This window comes from Cupressus sempervirens, chromosome 5 (genome assembly GCF_028749045.1).
Source record: "Cupressus sempervirens isolate cs-2001-9-10 chromosome 5, ASM2874904v1, whole genome shotgun sequence".
NCBI classification, from domain to species: Eukaryota; Viridiplantae; Streptophyta; class Pinopsida; order Cupressales; family Cupressaceae; genus Cupressus; species Cupressus sempervirens.
The window spans coordinates 224,081,450-224,104,343 of NC_143122.1; the positions used below are offsets into that span (position 1 = coordinate 224,081,450).

The 22,894-nt window shown below is 38.4% G+C and overlaps 1 protein-coding gene across 6 annotated transcripts in view; it reads right to left on the minus strand.

Annotated features, from left to right (window-relative positions):
• Nucleotides 1-1,055: 1,055 nt before the first annotated feature.
• LOC149555238 (sugar transporter ERD6-like 4) overlaps nt 1,056-22,894 on the minus strand; it is a 181,278-nt gene continuing 159,439 nt past the window's right edge. For all 6 annotated transcript variants that reach the window (XM_089829336.1, XM_089829332.1, XM_089829333.1 and 3 more), the window contains 4 exons: nt 4,202-4,273; nt 2,864-2,923; nt 2,357-2,471; nt 1,056-1,750 (listed from right to left, as the gene is read on the minus strand). In XM_089829336.1, coding sequence (XP_089685462.1) covers nt 1,638-1,750; nt 2,357-2,471; nt 2,864-2,923; nt 4,202-4,273 — 360 coding nt within the window. In that variant the 3' untranslated portion in view covers nt 1,056-1,637. The remainder of the gene's footprint in view (nt 1,751-2,356; nt 2,472-2,863; nt 2,924-4,201; nt 4,274-22,894) is intronic.

Genomic DNA, 22,894 nt, shown 5'->3' on the forward strand with positions numbered 1-22,894 from the left:
AATAATTCTGCCTTGTGATGGGGATTGTTAAGGACTGTGGCCTTTTGCCCCAGGTTGCCCATTCTCTGCCCACAACAATTTTAAGTGTAGCGGTCTATGATCTGATTTAAGTTCCATATGTGTTCCCCAATCATAACTTCTTCGATTCTCTCATATAAGTTGTGTGAGCATAATGCATAATCAACCACGCTTGCACCATTGCAGGTGTTGCAAGTGAAATTGTCTGGATTTGCCCCACACCATTACAAATAATTAAATCAAAAGTGCCACATAAGGTGATTAATTCTTCCCAAAATGATTGTAGCCTTTAGCATCATCTAATATTCTTTCCCACTGGTGTTTATTCTTTTCTGTGAGCCAAATAGGATTATCATTTGCTTTGTTGCTGAAAATGCTAGCTTGATCATTTGCTGTTCTAGCATTGAAATCTCCAACAAGAAGAACATCTCCCCATTGTGAGAATATAGTGACATCCTTCTTTAGAGCTGCATAAGGCTCTTTGTGATCTAAACCGCACTTCTTATATATTTTGGAGACTTGTGGAGCAAAGTAACATACTATGATCCTGAGAAGAATGTTATTTTCCATGATTTTGAACCATATGAACTGCTTGTTAGTATCTTCCTTTTCCAAATGGATGACACGACCTTCCTTTTCTTTTACAAGAACCATTATGCCTCCATGCCCCTTACCATTACTCGCTACCTCATTCCACACTGTTACCTTCCAATAGCCTTCAAACAATGGAGTCTTGCATCCCTCATGTACATGTGTTTCCATTAGAGGACTGGAATGAATGATTGGCCTGTATGACTGAAAACAAGCAACTGATTAAGCTTGAGCATTGTTACTTTGAAAAGAAAGATTTTATCCATTGATAGAACTAATACTTAGTGTTATCAGATTTTAACAATCGTGTATTTATTTTTTTGGATTAGCTTTTTAGATCACACTACATAATGCAGAAGTCAAGAAGAAGAAAAGTAACCCTTATAACTAACATTTAGAATCAACATATGGCATAGAACGCTTATAACTAACATTTAGTATCAAGATGGGAGGAATGATTGACCTTTATAAATTCATACTAAATGCCTGAACGGCATACTCCATAAATGCCACTCCAATGAACATGTAGATCTAGCATAGATGCCAAATATCTGATTTGCAGGATCTCCACTTTGTACATTAACAGAGAGAGCATGAATCCAGTTTCACTTGCTTCAGACTAAATCGTTCTTCTACAGAGATAGATTTACTTCTATGTCAACTAGATACTCCTCTAAACATATATAAATATCTTGGCAAGTATGCTATTTTAGACAAATTGTGCTCATCGTGCAACAATAAGAGCACCTTTCACATTAAAAATTTGAGCTTAACGTGAAATACAATGGCACAAAATGCCCTTTATACAACAACAATACCCCATATGAGTTGCAGTTATGTGGCTTCATGACTGGAAATCTAATTGCCGTTTGGAATAAATTTTGAATCTCATGCTTTTGAGTAGTCATATATACCTTCGAAGGCCAAGCTTTTGACAAGTGCTTTCTGAAGAAGATTTACAAGCCTCGAACAGTTTTCATTCCCAACAAAAGAACATAATCTACAGGAAGTCATTCTCTATACACGCATTATTTGAATGATGCTTCAATCTGTTCAAGAGTTTGCCCCCGAGTTTCTGGCACAAAAAATGCAAGAAATATGACATTGCTGACACATATAGCTGCAAATATCCAAAAGGAACCTGCATGGACAAAAACATCATTATTAGTTAATATACTAACCAGTGGAACATGTAAATTGGAGAAACTACTAATATTACAGTGTTATTTTGCCTGGCTGGACCTCTCGTGTGTTAATGAAGCTGTCTGGAAAAGCCAATGTGAATAAAAGTGAACAAACTCTCAACTTAAGGACCAAGTTTATATCCCCATGGTGAATATGAGAGAAGTTTCTTCTCTTTACCACTCTTTTTAACATTATCAAATTATAAACTAGGATTTCCAGCAAAATGAGCTAGGCATTGAGTTGTCTATCAGTGATAAAAATTAACACATTAAACCAAATGATTCGTTTTAGACATTCTGTTGGACTCTGCGCCATAGCAGGGTATATCTGGAAAAGAAAGACCTGATTGGCTTCTACCTATAAATTATATAGGTTCTTTTTACTACCAATATGGAGAACGATGGATCCTGTCTGCCTACAATTGCAGAGATCTTGGTTTGGAAATGAAAATGAATATGAAATTGCACAAATTGAGCTCTTCAGTTAAAATTTCATAAATAACTTCAGTCTGGATAATCTAAGGCTAACAAATTGGTAAAAAATCTGCAAAAAGGACTATGACCTGAAGCACTCCATTCAAGAAGGAAATTGAATGACAAAGTGACTACCCAAGCACTAAACCAGCTTATGAGATTCGCCATGCTCCCTGCAGTGCCTCTTACACGAGCAGGAAGAATCTGCAGAGGAATAAACTGTCATTAATATTTCACAAGCAAAACAATCCAGTATCCATGCTGACAAAAGGGCATATATGATTGTTTTGTTTAGAAAACAAGTAGAAAAGAACTAAACAATGAGTTTTATAATTGATTGTTCTTTTCAGAGGTCAGTCATTAACACTAGAAAAATATTCCATTTCATGAATAATACAGATTTACTCTTGAACCAATCACCGTGAATTGAAAATAACAAAAGAGAGCTTGTAAGCATTAAAATACATATTTCACCTTTATAACCATTTTATTTATTAACATAATGAGCTTCATGTTTTACTAAAATATGCGAAGACCCAGAATCTATCATATAAAAACAATCCAAGCATATCTTTGTACAAGTTAATGACACCAACCTCTCCCAGGACTATCCATGGGACTGGCCCAATTCCAAGAGAGTATGAAATGATATACACCTACAACAACAAAAAACACTTCAGTAAAGACAGACAGATTCTGAATCCTTCTCTCAAAATGTGAGGGTAAAAATTTATGTGATTGAACCAAGCCAAAACGACGCTATTATGTTACCTTTTCTGTAAACAGGCACAGATGTTTTACTTTTAACACCTAATGTAAATTCACATGGGTTTGCAAAATGACATATTGCTAATGAAGAAAGAGACAATCTAAGAAGCATTTGCAATATAATGCACCAATCAAAAAGATTTATTCATCATACTTTAGTGGAGATCTGAACCTAAGTACCAGAACAATATGAGCTTTATGTAGATAAGTCCTCTATTCGAACAATCTTTATAGGGTACAATCTATTTCCAGAATAGATGCAAGAAAAGATGCAGCTCAGATTTGTGATATCATAAGAGAGAGAAATTGGAGTTCTACAAACATGCACCAACCCTGCTTGCTAGAACAAGGTAAAGTAGGGTACGATAAATATGGAAATAAATGATGTCAAGCCTTTTGAATTCGATGGTTCAGAATCTCAAATCTGAGCAAAGCATGTGCCTCAGCCCTCAACATATAGATAATATTGATGTGTTTGATGTAGATAAGACAAATCATTAGGATATATGGTTTGTTAAAGACTAAATACATAATGATAAAAATGGTGAAATCACAAAGACAAGACAAATGAAGCCATTGCAAAATTATTTACCTCAGCTTGTTCTAATGACTAGTTGAAAATTAATATAGAATATAAAAAAATATTCAAAAGATGAGAACAGGCTTTCATGTAAGGGGATAAGGAGTTTCAAATTTGTATGAGGCATAGGTCAACACATGCACAAAAAATGTAGAAATTTAAGCTATCAAATTTCCACAATCCATTTGAATTTGATATATAATTTCTGGACTAGATTGCGTAGTATTTTTTTTGCTTGATGTTTTGGATCACACTACATGATCCATATTTGAAAATCAAAAATCATATTTGCAGAACTCCTCTAATTAGTTCAAAATATTTTATCATGGGAATCTGGTCATACTTTCCAAAATTCGTAGAGATTTTAATTTTACTACAGTTGGTGAGCTGTATATACATAATTGAAAAAACTAATTTTGTCAAAAATGAATTAAAAACCACTTTAAGTTTCTTCCATAAACCAATGAATTTGCTGGGTTAAGAATATTATGTCATAGCACGAAACTAACAAGAACAATAATATGTTATGAAATCATCACATAGATCTGCAAGATCTAAACCTATCTCATGCATTAAGACATCTTACCAATAATCCAAAGACAGCAAGCAGCCCAACATACGTACTCATGTCAGGAGAAATGTCATCATCAGCAATGTCCTGAAAAGTTCACCACTAGTTAAATTATTGTTACATACAACTTACAACCAATGCCAAGAAAGCATATCATTACATGAGATGCAATAACCATAAAACACTAGCGTACCATGTGAAGTAGGAAGCTTAGAAATTTTACAAGAAAATTTAATGGCTATGCTTAATTTGGTAAGCAATATTTTTTGTAACTTCAAGTAATGTTGTTCATACAAAAGAAGAAGCAAGAACAGTAGACAACTGAACAAGAATGGAAGTAAAATCAAGTTTGATTCATTTTCCTAGATGGATATGAAAGAGTTCAAAAAGTTGTGGAGACTCTTAAAAAAGTTGATGATTACAAATAAAAATAAAATAAGTCAGATATGGATGAAATTCATGTGCATTCATCCAATTATCGCTAGGAAATTAATTACAAAGTGAGACTGACATAAAACCTACATACAGATGAAAGAAATGCATTTAGATTAATTATTTTCAAAATAACATAAAACATTATTAGTAGTGCCTCTCTTTATCTCCTTCATGTTGGGGTGCTAAGCGGTTGCTTGGTCTCCCTATTTCTAGACACACCAGGTCTATGAGGCCTCCCAAGGGTTACACACGGAAGCAACCCTCTGTTGGAAATTTGTTCAACGCTCCCCTCAGGATTCATGACAAGGGCCTAACTGCCTCCTGTGTACTATAAGTTGAGTGGTTGTATCGGGCATTGACAGATCGGTCTTTTGGTGCAATGACAACCCCACTCTAACAAGTGGTATCAGAGCTTGGTCACTGTTTACCGTATGGATCAATTAAGCAATGCACACTGGAAATAGACATGAACACCGAACACTAAACAACAGAACTATTATTATTATTCGCATATACCAACAATACATTATGCTTTTATGATATGATATGGTATATCCGATCCATACAATGCTTCTTGAAGGGGTTATAAATAATTTTCGAAGAACTTTCCCGAAGGAGTCCGTCGGCTAGGTACATTATACTCGCTACAAACTGTTTACCTGTCGGCTACATAACAAGACTTTTACCGAAGGGACCCGTCAGCCAATGCACAATTTCTACTGACGACATCATCCCCCTCAAAAAGAAAAGTCGTCTCCTGACGACTAGCAAAATTAGGAGACAACCCACAATCAAGAAAAAAGAAATACTAGAGAGAAGAAGGAGGGGTCTGTGAGGCCTCACCCCAATCTGTTATAGCTTAGACGTTTTGTGTACATTTTGTTATTTGAGACCTTGCTCTGTGTTATATACCACAATTAAGGAACTGGATTACCTTTGGAAAAGAAAATTGAAATTTGTATTATCTAGCTTTAGGAAGGTCATGAAGTAATTCTAAGGCCCAATGTGATTAAAATTAACCTTACCCATGTTAGTACTATAGGTTAGGGGGTTATTAATGACCTTAATGGTGTCTAGTGGACTTAGGAGACCCCATGAAAATGACATTCTTGATTGAGTCCGAATTAGAGGGTTATAAATAGAGGTTTGGCTAAACATTGAAACTTACTGGGCAACTCTCTACTTTAGAGATGAATAGGAATTGAAGGAAGGGAAGGGAGCTCTACTGTAAGTAGTCATTGCCTTGCTTGGAGGAAGGTTGGTAACATGATCCATGAAGTCTCCTTATTTTGCATGTAGAATAGAAATGGTGTTTCATTTCATTGTGGATTCATGGTGTCTTGTGGTGTATTTGTGAAGGGATCTTGTGTTACTTTGTATGTGGTTAGTGTTGTGTGAATCTTCTTGTGTTGTGGTTCATATTCTATGTGTTGTGAATTGGGTGTGAGGCATCACTCACCCTTGGGAGGGAAGAGATGCCTGGGGTGAAGGGGTTAGTTGGGCTCACACATGGAGTTGAGGAGTTCTCCCTTGTGTGGAGATGGTTATATATGTTTCATGGTATGAAAATTGTATTGCTCTTTTGCATCTTGAGAGGTATAAGGTGGTATGAAGAAGGGATGATGTGAATTGCCTCGAAAGGGCATTGTGATATTGGGAAAATCTGCAGATTGTGAATAAAGCTTATGTAATCCTCCTCATGATGAGAGCCCACCTTCACCCGTTTCTTGATTCATGTGATGAATCTTTGTGCATAACCTTGGGAGGGATGTGTTGTGATGTCTTGTGTAAATCTGATTTTATTGTAGTGTATTTGCATGGCATGAGGATGTGATAAATGCAACCGTTTATGTCTTGTTTCCCCGAGCTTGGTGGGTGGCCTCCTTGAGGCCTAGGTTGGGAGGTGAGCCTCCATGGTTCCCAAATTTGTCATTCTCTTGCAGGTTTTCACTTGAGGAATTTGGAAATTTGATGGACAAGAAGTTCATTATTTACCCAGTGTTGACATGGAGGAATGAACTTCTTCCAAAGATGAATATTTTTGTATGGCAATACGTTGTTAGTAGTTTCTTGTAGAGAGACTTCAAGGTATTCTGTTGATTAATCCTTCATCATGTATTGTGTTGTATAATTCTCCATTATGTATTGGGTGTAGAGTCTTCATCACCTTGTGGTTATTGAAGGGTGTTGATGTGTTTATCATTGCTTTTATTGATATTTGATGAGAAAGGAAGTAGGAACATACTATGACTTGAATGATACACTGCACTCTTTCATTTGATATCTTGCTCTTTTCTCAAATTTCTGTAAGCAAATATTGTATGAGATGTTGCAATATATTGTTCATTATTGTCATGATCTCTATGTTATTAGAATGGTTAAGGACCTTGTGATTAATTATAAATCTTATATAGTGGAGAGCAATTTCATTGATAGATAGGAGTATTGTTCAAGCTTTGCCAATTGTTTAAGACATGCATACAAAAGTTGATATCTCTTTGCTATGTTCATGAGAATTATTAAACTAGATTTTGATGTAACTACAATAGCAGATCATGTTAAGCATGGTTCATAATAAAATGGTAAGCTGACATTACTAAGAAGGTACCCTAAACTAAGAAGTAAGTCCCATAAACATAGATATATATATACAAGACCTGTAGGAGCACAAATTAGACTCTGGAAATTGTATGGTAAACACAAAAATACAGTTCATGCTATTACAGACTAATAAAATAATGTACCTACAATAAAATAATAATATATGGTGAGTCAAATAAACTTTTCCAAAAGACTCTATGTTAATAAAATCCTAACTTAAACCTCATAAGATGTGACCTCATATTCCTTGTGAATAAAATTACACAAACAAATATATATTAATTCCTATTAGCAACTCGAGGCTCTGACATCATAAATGTGAAAGGAATGTGAAAGGAAAATGGAAACATTGGTCATAGAGTCACGTAGATAATATAACTTAAAACAAATTAAAAATATATATGTGAGGACCCAAGTGGGTGGTCACATCCCCTCTCGTCTCCCTAGGTCGAATGGAGGCGATAACCAAATCAGATTTATGCTAGAAGTCCACTGAAATTATTTATCTTAAGTCTTGTTGCAATCCCATCATATATTGGGCGCCTCCTCCTCCACCAAACTTATTAATGAGGGTGGGTGTTTTGCAGATTTGAAATTGTCCAAGCACGTGGCAGCAAATTTCAAGAGGAGGCAGCCACCAAAAAGAAAGCATGGAGTTAATGAGATTAAAACCAAAGCAACCTAAGTCATCCCTTAATCATGACCTTGTTACTTTTCCATAGACGCCTAGCCCTAGGCATGAGGTAAGGGACTTGTAATTTTACTTGCTCACTCACGTCCATGGAAAAAGGTCTTGCACGTGTTGCAAGGTAGTTTAGAAAATTTTAAAAGCTTTAGGTAAATGGCACGTTTCCTAGCTAGGACCTAGGACATAAAGCTAGCACATAGGATTTGCACCCATAGGTAATATTAAGTAAGAGTTATGGGACTTATTAAAAAAAAAAAAACATAATAAAACAAAATTAGTGAGATTTAGAATTAAATTTTAGTGTGAGGAAATTTAGGAGTAATCTTAGATAAAAAGGGAGAATAATGTAAACATGTAGTAGATTCAAATAAGGTTATTGTATTTAATTTGTTTGGCTATGTAAAGTGTATTAGGGGTAATATAATTACTTAAATATAATAGTCAAGATACACAATTTAACCATATGTTTGTTATTTATTTAACTTTAATTTGATTCTACGTTATTCACTTAACAACAATATAAGAGCTCTAGTGGTGATAGGTATAATATTAGTAGGGAGAATAAATATTATAAATCATAGCCTAAAAGATGTGAAGAAGGATGAAAATAATAATAATACTGAACAAACCTAACCATGACTAGCTAATGAAATACTGTTAGAAATGGCGATGCCAATCTAATGGATAATTGAGCACTTAAAAACCGAGGATTCAACAATGATCATATTCTCATAGTTTCCCTCAGACCCCTACTATTATGCTGTCAGTTCGTAAAGCCCCACTTGTGCAACCCATAGTTCATGTCCAGTCTAGAAGATGGAGAGCTCATAACATCACACCATGTATAGCAATTCAAAATATGACCAGGTTATCATTGTCTTCTTCTATAGAAAAGATTAAAAAAAATGGTTACATTTTCCTTTGTGACAAGTATGGCATGACATTTTTGTATCAGAGCATTTGGTTCAACACTAGGAACCTAACCCACTCTGTTTAACTTATGAATTGTACAATGTGTAGGATGCCCGTAGTCACTCGTACTGGTCGTCGACGGCCCAGAGGTCCGCGAGTAAACCCTGCAGGTCAAGAGGGGGTAGGACAGGATGTTGGAGGGCCCCCACCAAATCTCAATCAAGTTCTGAATGCTATCAATAATTTGATTGGGGTAGTGCAGCAGAGGTTACCACCACTGGGACAACAGGGTGTAGGGGGCCATGGGGCCAACATCAGGGAAAGAAGTCGAAGTTTCCCACCTAGACTTGCAGAGGGTCAGGGGGAAGCATCAGTACATCAAGCCGAGCCACCCCCGATAATAGAGCAAGCACCGGCCAGAGCACCCCGTGATATTGGGGATGAGATCAGTGATCTACTACGACTTAAGCCCCCTATTTACTGGTACCGCAGATGGCACACGAGCGGAGGCGTGGCTACAGAGCTTACAGAGGTGCTTTGGGTTGCGTAACCATGGGAGCAACCTAAAAGCACGATTGGCCATACATCTTCTACGTGATGATGCTTCCACATGGTGGCAGTAGGAGGAGACCATTGGAAGGATTGATATACGAACGCTCACTTGGGAGTCCTTTGTGGCCCGATTTAGGGACAGATACTTGTCAGATCACTTTAGACATAAGCAGATCGAGGAGTTTCATGACCTACAGCAGAGGGGTCTCACAGTGGCCCAGTATGAGAATAGATTCTTGGAGTTACTTCCCTATGTAGAGTACATGAGAGATGAGAAGCTTCGTATTCATTGGTTCATTAAGGGCCTTAACTTGTCACTTCAGGGGCCAGTGCGATTGGCTTTTCCTACTACCTTCAGAGAGACAGTTGAGACGACATTGATTGCTGAGGATATTCATTCTAGATAGGAAATTCGGGATAGGTCCCATAATCGAAATTCCTCCCAACAGTCAGCTCAACAGAAACCCTTTTGGAAGGGGAATCAGAGTCGTTCATCAGGGCCCTCAAAGGGGCCACAAACACAGCAAAAGGGCCAGCAGGACACTAAGCAGAAACCATCACAGGGGAACCAGGGCTCTAAGCCCAAACAGTGGCAGCCACAGGGCCCTAGACGGGATCAGAAGCCACAAAGCCAGTATATACAGCCAGATAGGACTCAGCAGTCCTTTAAGGGAGATTATAGTGGATCCAGTAGAACTGGGGGTTAGCAACAGTCCAGGTCACAGGGAGTACAGATTCAGACTCGTGGACCATGTTATACTTGTGGCGGTATGGGTCATATTGCGAGGGAATGTCCACACATTCCCACGGTCCTACGGCTGGTAGACAACGAGGGACTACTTCAGAGCCTACAGTGGGTGACATGGGCAAGTTCCATAGGGTCTTTGCAGCAGTTGATGACCATCAGGCTGATCATCAAGCTACAGTGATTGAGGCTGCAGGTATGATTTGTGGATTTGAGGTGACTATATTGTTTGACTCCGGAGCTACAGACTCTTTTGTTTCACCATCTGTAGTGGAGCGTTGCAGGCTAGTGGCAGTTAGACAAGATATTAATTGGGAGGTTGAACTAGCTTCAGGGTCTAGGGTGTCAGTTGATTCTTTGATTCATAAGTGCCCAATTCAGATAGATGGTATGATCACCACTTCAGATTTGTGTATTACCCCATTGGGATCCTATGATGTGGTCCTTGGCATGGATTGGCTTAGTGCCCACAACGCCAAGGTGGATTGTCGACGAAAGAAGATTGAGTATATGGATGAACAAGGCACACCAAGGGTGATTTTGGGAGTTCAGAAAATAGTCTCCCTCCGTATGATTTCCGCTATGCAACTTAAGCGGTGCATGCAAAGGGGATGTCAGTTGTATGCCATCACTATTAGTGATAGCGAGGAAGATGCTGGGGAGAAACCCTCCCTTGAAGATTATCCAATATTACAAGAGTACACAGATGTGTTTCCATCGGAGCTTCCCGGTATGCCACCACCTAGGGCAGTTGATTTTCACATTGATCTCATACCAGGAGTTGAACCTGTATCTAGAGCACCCTACAGGATGACTCCTCATGAGCTCAATGAACTCAAAATTCAGCTAGAGGAACTTTTGGAGAAGGGCCATATTCGACCGAGTGTGTCACCATGGGGAGCACCGGTAATCTTTGTAAAGAAGAAGGATGGATCACTTAGGCTATGCATTGATTACCGATAGCTGAATAAGTTGACTATCAAGAACCGATATCCATTGCCTAGGATTGACGACTTATTTGATCAGTTACAGGGTGCACGAGTATTTTCTAAAATTGACTTGAAGTCAGGATACCATCAATTGCGCATCATGGAAAGTGATATCCACAAGACTGCCTTTCGCACGAGATATGGTCACTACGAGTTCACAGTAGTGCCTTTTGGTCTCACAAATGCCCCAGCAGTATTTATGAGTCTCATGAATGGGGTATTCCATGCCTTCTTAGACAAATTTGTTGTAGTGTTTCTTGATGATATATTAGTCTATTCTCGAGATGAGAATGAACACGAAGAGCATCTACGACAAGTGTTGCAACGCTTGAGGGAGAATCAACTCTATGGTAGCTTATCAAAGTGTGCCTTTTTCAAACGGGAAGTGCATTTTTTGGGTCACATAATATCAGGAGATGGGATCTCGGTGGACCCATCTAAAATTAGAGCCATCATGGATTGGCCAGCCCCTACTAATGTTTCAGAGGTCAGGAGTTTCATGGGGTTAGCAGGATATTATAGACGATTTGTGGCAAGTTTTTCTAAGGTAGCTCACCCTATTACCTCTCTGCAGAGAAAGGGGAAAAAGTTTGAGTGGACAGAAAAGTGTGAAGAAGCCTTTCAGGAGCTCAAAAGAGCACTTACAAGTGCACCCATTTTAGCAATACCCGACCCTTCGAAGGAATTTGTCATTTGCACAGATGCTTCCTTGGAGGGAATAGGAGCAATCCTTATGCAGGAGGGTCGAGTTATAGCTTATGAATCGAGGAAACTCAAGGGGCATGAGCTTAATTACCCTACACATGATCTTGAGCTTGCAGTAGTGGTTCACGCGTTGGCACGATGGCGCCATTTCCTCTTAGGGCGACGCTTTGAACTTCATTCAGACCACCAGAGTTTGCAGTACATTTTCACTCAGCCAAATCTTAATGCCCGACAAAGAAGATGGATGGAGTTTCTATGTGAATATGATTTTGATGTACATTACATTAAGGGTAAAGAAAATGTGGTAGCAGATGCCTTGAGTAGACGACGTCACGAGCTCACTTCAATGGTTACTGGTACAGATTTGAAGGAACATATTTTGCATCGCCTACCTGAGGATGAGTTCTATGTTGAATTTTGCCAGATACACCAATCTCAGAGACCCCCTGAGGGTAAATTTCTGGATTATTCATTAGATTCTAAGGGTCTATTACGACATAAGGGCTGCATTTATGTACCCTCTGCAGGAGCCTTACGAGAGTTCATTATTTTGGAGGCCCATAGAGCACCTTATGCAGCACATCCAGGGGTTAAGAAGCTTCATGCAAACTTGAGACAGTTATATCATTGGCCAGGGATGAGAATGCAGATTGCCAACATTATTGCAAGGTGTCTAGAGTGTCAGAGAGTTAAGGCAGAACACGGTCATCCAGGTGGACTTTTACAACCACATGAGATACCCAAGTGGAAGTGGGACACTATCTCCATGGATTTCATTGTGCGTCTTCCAATGTCTTCTCGACGTCACGATGCCATCATGGTGACAGTTGACATTTTGACCAAAGTTGCTCACTTTTCACCAGTTCGTACCACTTTCACAGCACCCGCAGTGGCACAAGTATTCTTGAAAGATATTGTTAGACTCCATGGCTTACCTCGTAAGATAATATCTGACAGAGACTCCTTGTTTACATCATCTTTTTGGAGGGAGTTGCAGACATCACTTGGAACCAAACTCAACTTTAGCATAGCTTATCATCCTCAAATAGATGGGCAAACAGAGAGAGTTAACTAGATCCTAGAAGATATGCTACGAATGTATGTGATGGATCGTTAGTCCAAATGGGAAGAGTACCTTCACCTAGCAGAATTTGCCTATAATAACGGGCATCATACTTCTATAGGCATGCCACCTTACCAAGCCTTGTATGGGAGACCTTGTAGAACTCCTCTAAGTTGGGATAGGATAGAGGACAGGGTATCCATAGGGCCACAGTTGGTCAAGGACATGGAGTAGCAAGTAATTTCGATTAGGCAACGCCTTAGGGAAGCCCAAGATAGGCAGAAGAAATATGTTGATGCTAATAGGGAGGATAGGGTGTACATGGTTGGAGAGAAAGTATTTCTGAGGGTGTGACCTCATAAGAGTCCAATCTGTTTCGGAAAAGGCTCTAAGTTAGCACCTCATTTTGGGGGCCCTTTTGAGATTTTGGAGCGGATAGGGCCAGTTGCTTATTGTTTAGCATTGCCACCTAGCCTGTCACGCATTCACGATGTATTTCATGTATCTGTATTGAGGAAGTATATATATGACGAATCTCACATCATAGATTGGAATGCTTTGCAGGTGGAGTCAGATGGGCAGATGACATTGGAGCCCATTCGCATTTTGGCTCGACGGACCCTCACACTTTGAGGCAGAGAACTGGACCAAGTTAGGGTCCAGTGGGATTGTTACGACGAAGTCTCATCTTCATGGGAGGATACAGCTCAGATGAAGGCACAGTACCCATATCTTTTTGATGAACTCCAGGAGGAAGTTCATGCCTAGGGGGGGAGGATGTGAGGCCTCACCCCAATCTGTTATAGCTTAGACGTTTTGTGTACATTTTGTTATTCGAGACCTCGATATGCTGACAGATTTAGATAGAGAGTAGATTTGACTCATCTATGGAATTGATACTATCATAGTGTTCTACTTTATTATGTGTATAAAGAACCTATTATTGCATGGGAAGTACTCGAACATGTTTGGAGTAGTTTTATGATATGATGCTCTTAGATTTTGATGCAATGTAAAATGTTAATTTCTAGTGTATGGAAGAATACTAGTTTGATTATGATGCTTATGACATGCAACTTTTGATATCTTAATACTTCTAGTGAAAATATTGGTAGATTAGGAAAGGATGTTTAACCTGAATTATGTTGATATAGGTTATTGTTAATTGCATTTATATTGCGTATGCTTATTTGATTCCTTGGACTACTGATGCTCAAGTTTGATGTGCAGGAAGTGGAACCATGGAAACTTTATGGGGAAACAAGGCATAGACACATGTTTAATGACTCTGCCAAGGTGAATCTTTGTAAGATTCGTAAACCTCGTTGTGATGTGTTTATTTCGTGAACGTGTGATGCATGTGTGTGGTATGGTTTTCATGTAAAGATTTGAATGTGTGATGGAAAGTGTTTTAGTGCTTTTGTGTGTGTCACTTGACACTTATATTTGTCATGGGAAACGACATGTTAATTGTCAATGGATCTTATGGCCACCTTGCTCTGTGTTATATACCACAATTAAGGAACTGGATTACCTTTGGAAAAGAAAATTGAAATTTGTATTATCTAGCTTTAGGAAGGTCATGAAGTAATTCTAAGGCCCAATGTGATTAAAATTAACCTTACCCATGTTAGTACTATAGGTTAGGGGGTTATTAATGACCTTAATGGTGTCTAGTGGACTTAGGAGACCCCATGAAAATGACATTCTTGATTGAGTCCGAATTAGAGGGTTATAAATAGAGGTTTGGCTAAACATTGAAACTTACTAGGCAACTCTCTACTTTAGAGATGAATAGGAATTGAAGGAAGGGAAGGGAGCTCTACTGCAAGTAGTCATTGCCTTGCTTGGAGGAAGGTTGGTAACATGATCCATGAAGTCTCCTTATTTTGCATGTAGAATAGAAATGGTGTTTCATTTCATTGTGGATTCATGGTGTCTTGTGGTGTATTTGTGAAGGGATCTTGTGTTACTTTGTATGTGGTTAGTGTTGTGTGAATCTTCTTGTGTTGTGGTTCATATTCTATGTGTTGTGAATTGGGTGTGAGGCATCACTCACCCTTGGGAGGGAAGAGATGCCTGGGGTGAAGGGGTTAGTTGGGCTCACACATGGAGTTGAGGAGTTCTCCCTTGTGTGGAGATGGTTATATATGTTTCATGGTATGAAAATTGTATTTCTCTTTTGCATCTTGGGAGGTATAAGGTGGTATGAAGAAGGGATGATGTGAATTGCCTCGAAAGGGCATTGTGATATTGGGAAAATCTGCAGATTGTGAATAAAGCTTATGTAATCCTCCTCATGATGAGAGCCCACCTTCACCCGTTTCTTGATTCATGTGATGAATCTTTGTGCATAACCTTGGGAGGGATGTGTTGTGATGTCTTGTGTAAATCTGATTTTATTGTAGTGTATTTGCATGGCATGAGGATGATAAATGCAACCGTTTATGTCTTGTTTCCCCGAGCTCGGTGGGTGGCCTCCTTGAGGCCTAGGTTGGGAGGTGAGCCTCCATGGTTCCCAAATTTGTCATTCTCTTGCAGGTTTTCACTTGAGGAATTTGGAAATTTGATGGACAAGAAGTTCATTATTTACCCAGTGTTGACATGGAGGAATGAACTTCTTCCAAAGATGAATATTTTTGTATGGCAATATGTTGTTAGTCGTTTCTTGTAGAGAGACTTCAAGGTATTCTGTTGATTAATCCTTCATCATGTATTGTGTTGTATAATTCTCCATTATGTATTGGGTGTAGAGTCTTCATCACCTTGTGGTTATTGAAGGGTGTTGATATGTTTATCATTGCTTTTATTGATATTTGATGAGAAAGGAAGTAGGAACATACTATGACTTGAATGATACACTGCACTCTTTCATTTGATATCTTGCTCTTTTCTCAAATTTCTGTAAGCAAATATTGTATGAGATGTTGCAATATATTGTTCATTATTGTCATGATCTCTATGTTATTAGAATGGTTAAGGACCTTGTGATTAATTATAAATCTTATATAGTGGAGAGCAATTTCATTGATAGATAGGAGTATTGTTCAAGCTTTGCCAATTGTTTAAGACATGCATACAAAAGTTGATATCTCTTTGCTATGTCCATGAGAATTATTAAACTAGATTTTGATGTAACTACAATAGCAGATCATGTTAAGCATGGTTCATAATAAAATGGTAAGCTGACATTACTAAGAAGGTACCCTAAACTAAGAAGTAAGTCCCATAAACATAGATATATATATATACAAGACCTGTAGGAGCACAAATTAGACTCTGGAAATTGTATGGTAAACACAAAAATACAGTTCATGCTATTACAGACTAATAAAATAATGTACCTACAATAAAATAATAATATATGGTGAGTCAAATAAACTTTTCCAAAAGACTCTATGTTAATAAAATCCTAACTTAAACCTCATAAGATGTGACCTCATATTCCTTGTGAATAAAATTACACAAACAAATATATATTAATTCCTATTAGCAACTCGAGGCTCTGACATCATAAATGTGAAAGGAATGTGAAAGGAAAATGGAAACATTGGTCATAGAGTCACGTAGATAATATAACTTAAAACAAATTAAAAATATATATGTATGGACCCAAGTGGGTGGTCACATCCCCTCTCGTCTCCCTAGGTCGAATGGAGGCGATAACCAAATCAGATTTATGCTAGAAGTCCACTGAAATTATTTATCTTAAGTCTTGTTGCAATCCCATCATATATTGGGCGCCTCCTCCTCCACCAAACTTATTAATGAGGGTGGGTGTTTTGCAGATTTGAAATTGTCCAAGCACGTGGCAGCAAATTTCAAGAGGAGGCGGCCACCAAAAAGAAAGCATGGAGTTAATGAGATTAAAACCAAAGCAACCTAAGTCATCCCTTAATCATGACCTTGTTACTTTTCCATAGACGCCTAGCCCTAGGCATGAGGTAAGGGACTTGTAATTTTACTTGCTCACTCACGTCCATGGAAAAAGGTCTTGCACGTGTTGCAAGGTAGTTTAGAAAATTTTAAAAGCTTTAGGTAAATGGCACGTTTCCTAGCTAGGACCTAGGACATAAAGCTAGCACATAGGATTTGCACCCATAGGTAATATTAAGTAAGAGTTATGGGACTTATTAAAAAAAAAAAAACATAATAAAACAAAATTAGTGAGATTTAGAATTAAATTTTAGTGTGAGGAAATTTAGGAGTAATCTTAGATAAAAAGGGAGAATAATGTAAACATGTAGTAGATTCAAATAAGGTTATTGTATTTAATTTGTTTGGCTATGTAAAGTGTATTAGGGGTAATATAATTACTTAAATATAATAGTCAAGATACACAATTTAACCATATGTTTGTTATTTATTTAACTTTAATTTGATTCTACGTTATTCACTTAACAACAATATAAGAGCTCTAGTGGTGATAGGTATAATATTAGTAGGGAGAATAAATATTATAAATCATAGCCTAAAAGATGTGAAGAAGGATGAAAATAATAATAATACTGAACAAACCTAACCATGACTAGCTAATGAAATACTGTTAGAAATGGCGATGCCAATCTAATGGATAATTGAGCACTTAAAAACCGAGGATTCAACAATGATCATATTCTCATAGTTTCCCTCAAACCCCTACTATTATGCTGTCAGTTCGTAAAGCCCCACTTGTGCAACCCATAGTTCATGTCCAGTCTAGAAGATGGAGAGCTCATAACATCACACCATGTATAGCAATTCAAAATATGACCAGGTTATCATTGTCTTCTTCTATAGAAAAGATTAAAAAAAAAATGGTTATATTTTCCTTTGTGACAAGTATGGCATGACAAGGTCCCATAAGAGTGCTGTTGACGACGCAACTCATACACCTGGTCAGTCCAGATGCGCAGATCTGTCTGAATCTGTGAATTAACTTCTATGACCTCCTTCTGTAGAAGCACATCATCCATAGCCTGCCTCTTGGCCAACTGTAACTCATGCTCTGCTGCATCTTTATCCCAGATAGCTGCGTCCTTCTCCTGTACCACTTCTGCTATATCCTTCAATAGTTTTGCCCACTCTGCTGCCCATGCTGCCTGCTTGTCGGCCAAATCAGTGGCTAACTTTTCTCTCGCCTCTTTTTCAACTGCTAGAGATCTCTGAGCTGCAACACTGTCTGCTGCCCTATCCGCCTCTGCGTGCTGCTGCGCATAGTAAACTTCTTTGTACAGTCCCACGATCTCATGTGCCAACTTCATCATTGGAGTGTCACTCGGTCCCAATCTGGCTCAGTGGCCCAATCTGCCAACATCTCTGGTGTCTCAACTGTCGGCCAACCTCTATCTACAAAACAAGTTTGATCTATCTATGTACATTATACTCGCTACAAACTATTTACCCGTCGGCTACATAAGAAGACTTTTACCAAAGGGACCCGTCGGCCGATGCACAATTTCTACCGACGACAGTCACAGGTTCGAATCCTCACACCCTCGGGTAACGCTGAGGGGGGAGATTGTTGGAAATTTGTTCAACGCTCCCCTTGGGATTCATGACAAGGGCTTAACCGCCTTCTATGTACTATAAGTTGACTGGTTGTATTGGGGATTGACAGATTGGTCTTTTGGTGCAATGGCAACCCCACTCTAACACCCTCCACTTCCAACAGTTTTTAGAGACAGCTTGGGGCCTCCTCTTGCCCCAAACTATATACTTCGGTTCTAGACTTCTTATCGATGGTGAGAAGCAGTTAGCTTGTTGCTAGCTTCTGCTCCCATTCTTTTGTTTGGGTCTTGTTTTGCTCTTTCCCTAGACACTATATTGTGTTCCCGCTATTGGCTAGTCTTTTGTTGTAGGTTTGCAATCCCTTAGACCCTCTTGGTGGTCTCTTGTTAGACATTAATAATTATCTTATCTTATCTTAGTGTTGATGATCTTAAAATAAATATTTCGATGTTTGCAGAGCCAAGTACTGCCTACAATAACTAAGGATCATAGCCTGTAGTCACAATATGCATGTAGCTGTGCAGCCTTGCCAACATCTTCCTTGTGGCCAAGGCTTCACCTCACCAACAGTAAGGGTGAATGTTCAAGCAGGTGGGAAAATGTCTATTCTCCAGCAGGGCAGATAAGATCAAAAAGGATGAAGACAATTCAACCACTCATAGTTTTCAACAGATTCCTTTCTATGCACATGTTTGAATGTCTTAATAGCAATGTTCCTCTTCAGCATTCTCAGATCTACTCTCCTAGTTTTCCTATCATTACTAAAATAAGATGTCCTCCTACTTGGACGTGAATGGATAAATGGAATGATTAGCTGTAGAAGAACAATAAGTGCTCTCTCTCTCTCTCTCAATGGATTTGTACACACAACAAATTTTGTCAAGATAATTTGTGAGTTTCCCATCATATGAGTTTCTTTCATTACTTAGTATTATGAGCGTTATGATATTTGGTTCAGATAATAGTTCACTATAGGAAACAAGAAGGGTGCATTTATTCCAAGCTAGGGATATTTTCAGGTGGACTGCACTCATATTAGCCAGATTCTGGCACATATACTTAAATGCGTTTATCACAGTCAAGTTTATTATAGCTAATAGATTCACGTCGTTTACCTGCAGCATCTGCTGTCTGACTCCTAATTTTCTGAAGTTATAGAATATAATTTTTTTTCCTATGCATATCATTTATGTTCTTGTTTGCAAAATTTGAGTTCTTTCCTTCTATACCTAGCTTTAAGATTTAAATCACTAAAAGTCCATTGCCGTGCATACAGCCCCAAAACCATGCAAAGGAGATGTCACTTGGTTGACACCTAAATTAAGTACATCATGACCCAGTAAGTCACTTCATATTGCATAAATGTATCCATTGAGTTGTGTGCAAGCCTTAGCTGCACTAGGTTTTGCAGAATTAATGGTAGTTGTCTAGATTATTTCTTCTGAAGATCATGTTGTAAAAAAAGTGTGTGACAACTTGTTTTTGGTTCTTACATGGCAAGCCCACAACTAGGGTTTTCAGTGCTCATGGCTAAGGCTTTTGGAGCTATTTTATATAGTGATAATCTAGGTTTGCAAACCACCAATGGCCAGGGAGTAGTTATAGGTATTTTTTCAAAATCTGTTAAGATTTTTTTTCTAGATCTAGGAATTTTCTGCAAAGAAAAAGAGAAAAAATTTAGTGGCATCTATTAGCTGCAAATTTGAGGATGGATTGGAAGGTGCATTAAATTTTTTATCTTGGAAAGTCAAGGTGACTTTGATGTTGAAAGAGAATGAGCTCTGAGATGTCAAAAATGATGAGGTACAACCACCTACATAAACATTGCAACTATTAACAAGACCTAAAACGAAAGAGCTAAAGGCCAAGCAGATGATCATGGTTTCAGTAAAGGATCATGATTCTTCATTAATCTAAAAGGAACACAGCCAAGGAGATGTTTGACGCTCTAGTTAATCTTTACCAAAGTGAGAACATTAATAGAAAGATGATATTGCAAAACAAACACAAACCCATATAGACAACTAAATCAGATACAGCGACCAATTACTTGATGGTCAAACAGCTTTCTGACCAACTTGTAGCAGTTGGGGAGATGATTGCAAAAGCAAAGCTAAATAACTTGGCATTGGATGATTTCTCATCTTCAAAGCAAGCATTTGTACAAGATATTTATGTCCGAGAGAATCTTCTGTGGGATGAATCTATTCGGGAGGAAACTTGTATGGAGTCATAAGGTTGCAATGTTGATACTAATTTATCTCTCTTTGGGTAAACAAAGAAAACAAAGGAAAAGCATCCAAAAAGGGTAAGGAAAAAGATGAGGATTCATATCCTCATAGCTAGGATAGGACTTGAGTAAATTAAGTGCTTCATTTGTCATAATTTTAAACATTATGCATTAAAACGTCCAAACAAGGCCAACACTTAAAGGGAAGCAACAGCTGAGGAAGTGACAACATTTGCAAAAACTCATATGAACAAATTTGCTGCCAAGTATGAGAGAGACTTCTCAATGGTATTGTGTCTTTCTCCCAACACAGTTATGAATGCTTGGTATATGGATAGTGGGGCATCTAGACATATGACATCAACCTACAAGTGCTATACCTATTAAAAAGAAGTTAGAGAACATAAATCTGGATTTCAGGTTGAGCTTGGTAATGATGACCAAGCAAGGGATGTAAGGCCTTAACAGTTAAGGACTTTAGTACTCCATTGCCATAGAAAGTCGCAATAAATACATAGGTTGTGGTTGATGAGAAAAAAAATGGAGCAATTTGATTAGTTTGGAAAGTCCAAACATCAAAATTCTGATTTTCTTTCGAATTACATTGCAAATTGCTACCTAGGGCTGGTGTCAACTCTAAAGGAAGTGGTACAGCCCTTGGTATTGCTGGAAGCACCTTCTCCAACACAACCTATCAAACCTAGGGGTGTAAAACTAGATACAAAAGCAGTGCCAGATGAGCGTGGAAGGGAATTGGAACCAATCTAAGCTAACTCTGCTAATTGTTTTTATTTTAATTCATTTTCTTGTTCATATTTTTCTAAGGCAACATAACAAAAACATTTAACCTCAGGAGTTGCAACTTTACAAGGCTCAGCATCATGACCATGTATACCAGCAATATGGTATTTCACTCTATTTATCCCCCCACTATTAACGACCTCACAAAATAGGCATTTTGTTTGAGTTCTATCTCTACCTTGAAATTCTATGGTGTACTTCCAACACTCATCTTTTTTATTGCCTTTAGAGAGCTTGGGTTTTTTAGCTGGACGAGCCATTATGAGTAAGGAAAAATGTCAAGGTTGCTGCAATAAGACATTTTAGACCAAATATTACTATTTAAGCATTGTATTTTATGAAGATCTAAAGTAAAACAAAACCCATAAACATTAAAAAAAACTCATCTAAAAAACCCATAAGCATAGAGAAAAAAACGCATCAAAATCCAAAAAATCAACTCTTACCTATTTGAAATGAGTTGAGAAGTGTTGAGAAGAGCTCCTATAAACTCCTTGATGATCTAAATGCAAGCGTGTAGTTGCTTCAAGTTCACAAATGCAAGCTTTTCTCCTCTTCCTTTCAGCTGGTTGCAAAACAATGGCACTCTATTTTTCTTCTTCCTCTCTCTCTCTCTCTCTCTCTCTCTTTCTCACAATAGAGTGTTATGAAAGCCCTTCTAGGGTCTTAAGGATAAAAATGAACCAAATAAAATATTTAAAAAAAAACAGTTTTTTGTTTTGACTTACCTAGATTTTTGACTGTCGTGGTCGGGTCAAGCCAATCGTGACCTGTGAGTCATCCCTTGACCCGCGAGTTAGGTGAGTCACCCTCCCTAACCCGCTGAGCCTAAGTCACGAGTCATTTTGACCCAACAAGCCTTCCCTGACTCGCTTACTCAGGAGACTCGCCCAACTTGCGGAGAGTCTCGTTACTCTAGTTTCAGATGATAGGTACAGTGTAGTAGATGATGTCATCTATTACAAAGGCAGAGTCCTTGTTCCTGGTTCTCAGTTGAAGGAATAGATTTTGTAGGCCTACCATTATACTCCTTCAATAGGGCACCCAGGGTATAGTAAGAGTTATAGGGTAGTTCGGGAGAGATTCTCTTGGAAGGGTCTCGAGGATGACATTCTACATCATGTTTAGAAGTGTATGACCTGCTAGCAGAATAAGTTTGAGCATACTCACCCTATTGGTTTATTGCAGCCCTTACCCATACCGAAACAGAAATGGATGGGAATCTCCATGGATTTCATTATAAGTCTCCCTTGAGTACAAGGGAAAGACTGCATATACGTGGTAGTTGACAGGTTGACTAAATATGCCCACTTCTTTCCTATTGCAATTGACTTCCAACATCTCAGGTGGCAGAGTTATTTTTTAGAAAGGTGTTTAGGCTACATGGTCTTCCTAAGACCATAGTGAGTGACAGGGATAGTAGGTTCATGAGTTCTTTTTGGCAAGAACTTGTCAAGCTCACAGGTACGGAATTGACACCTAGTACCAACTACCACC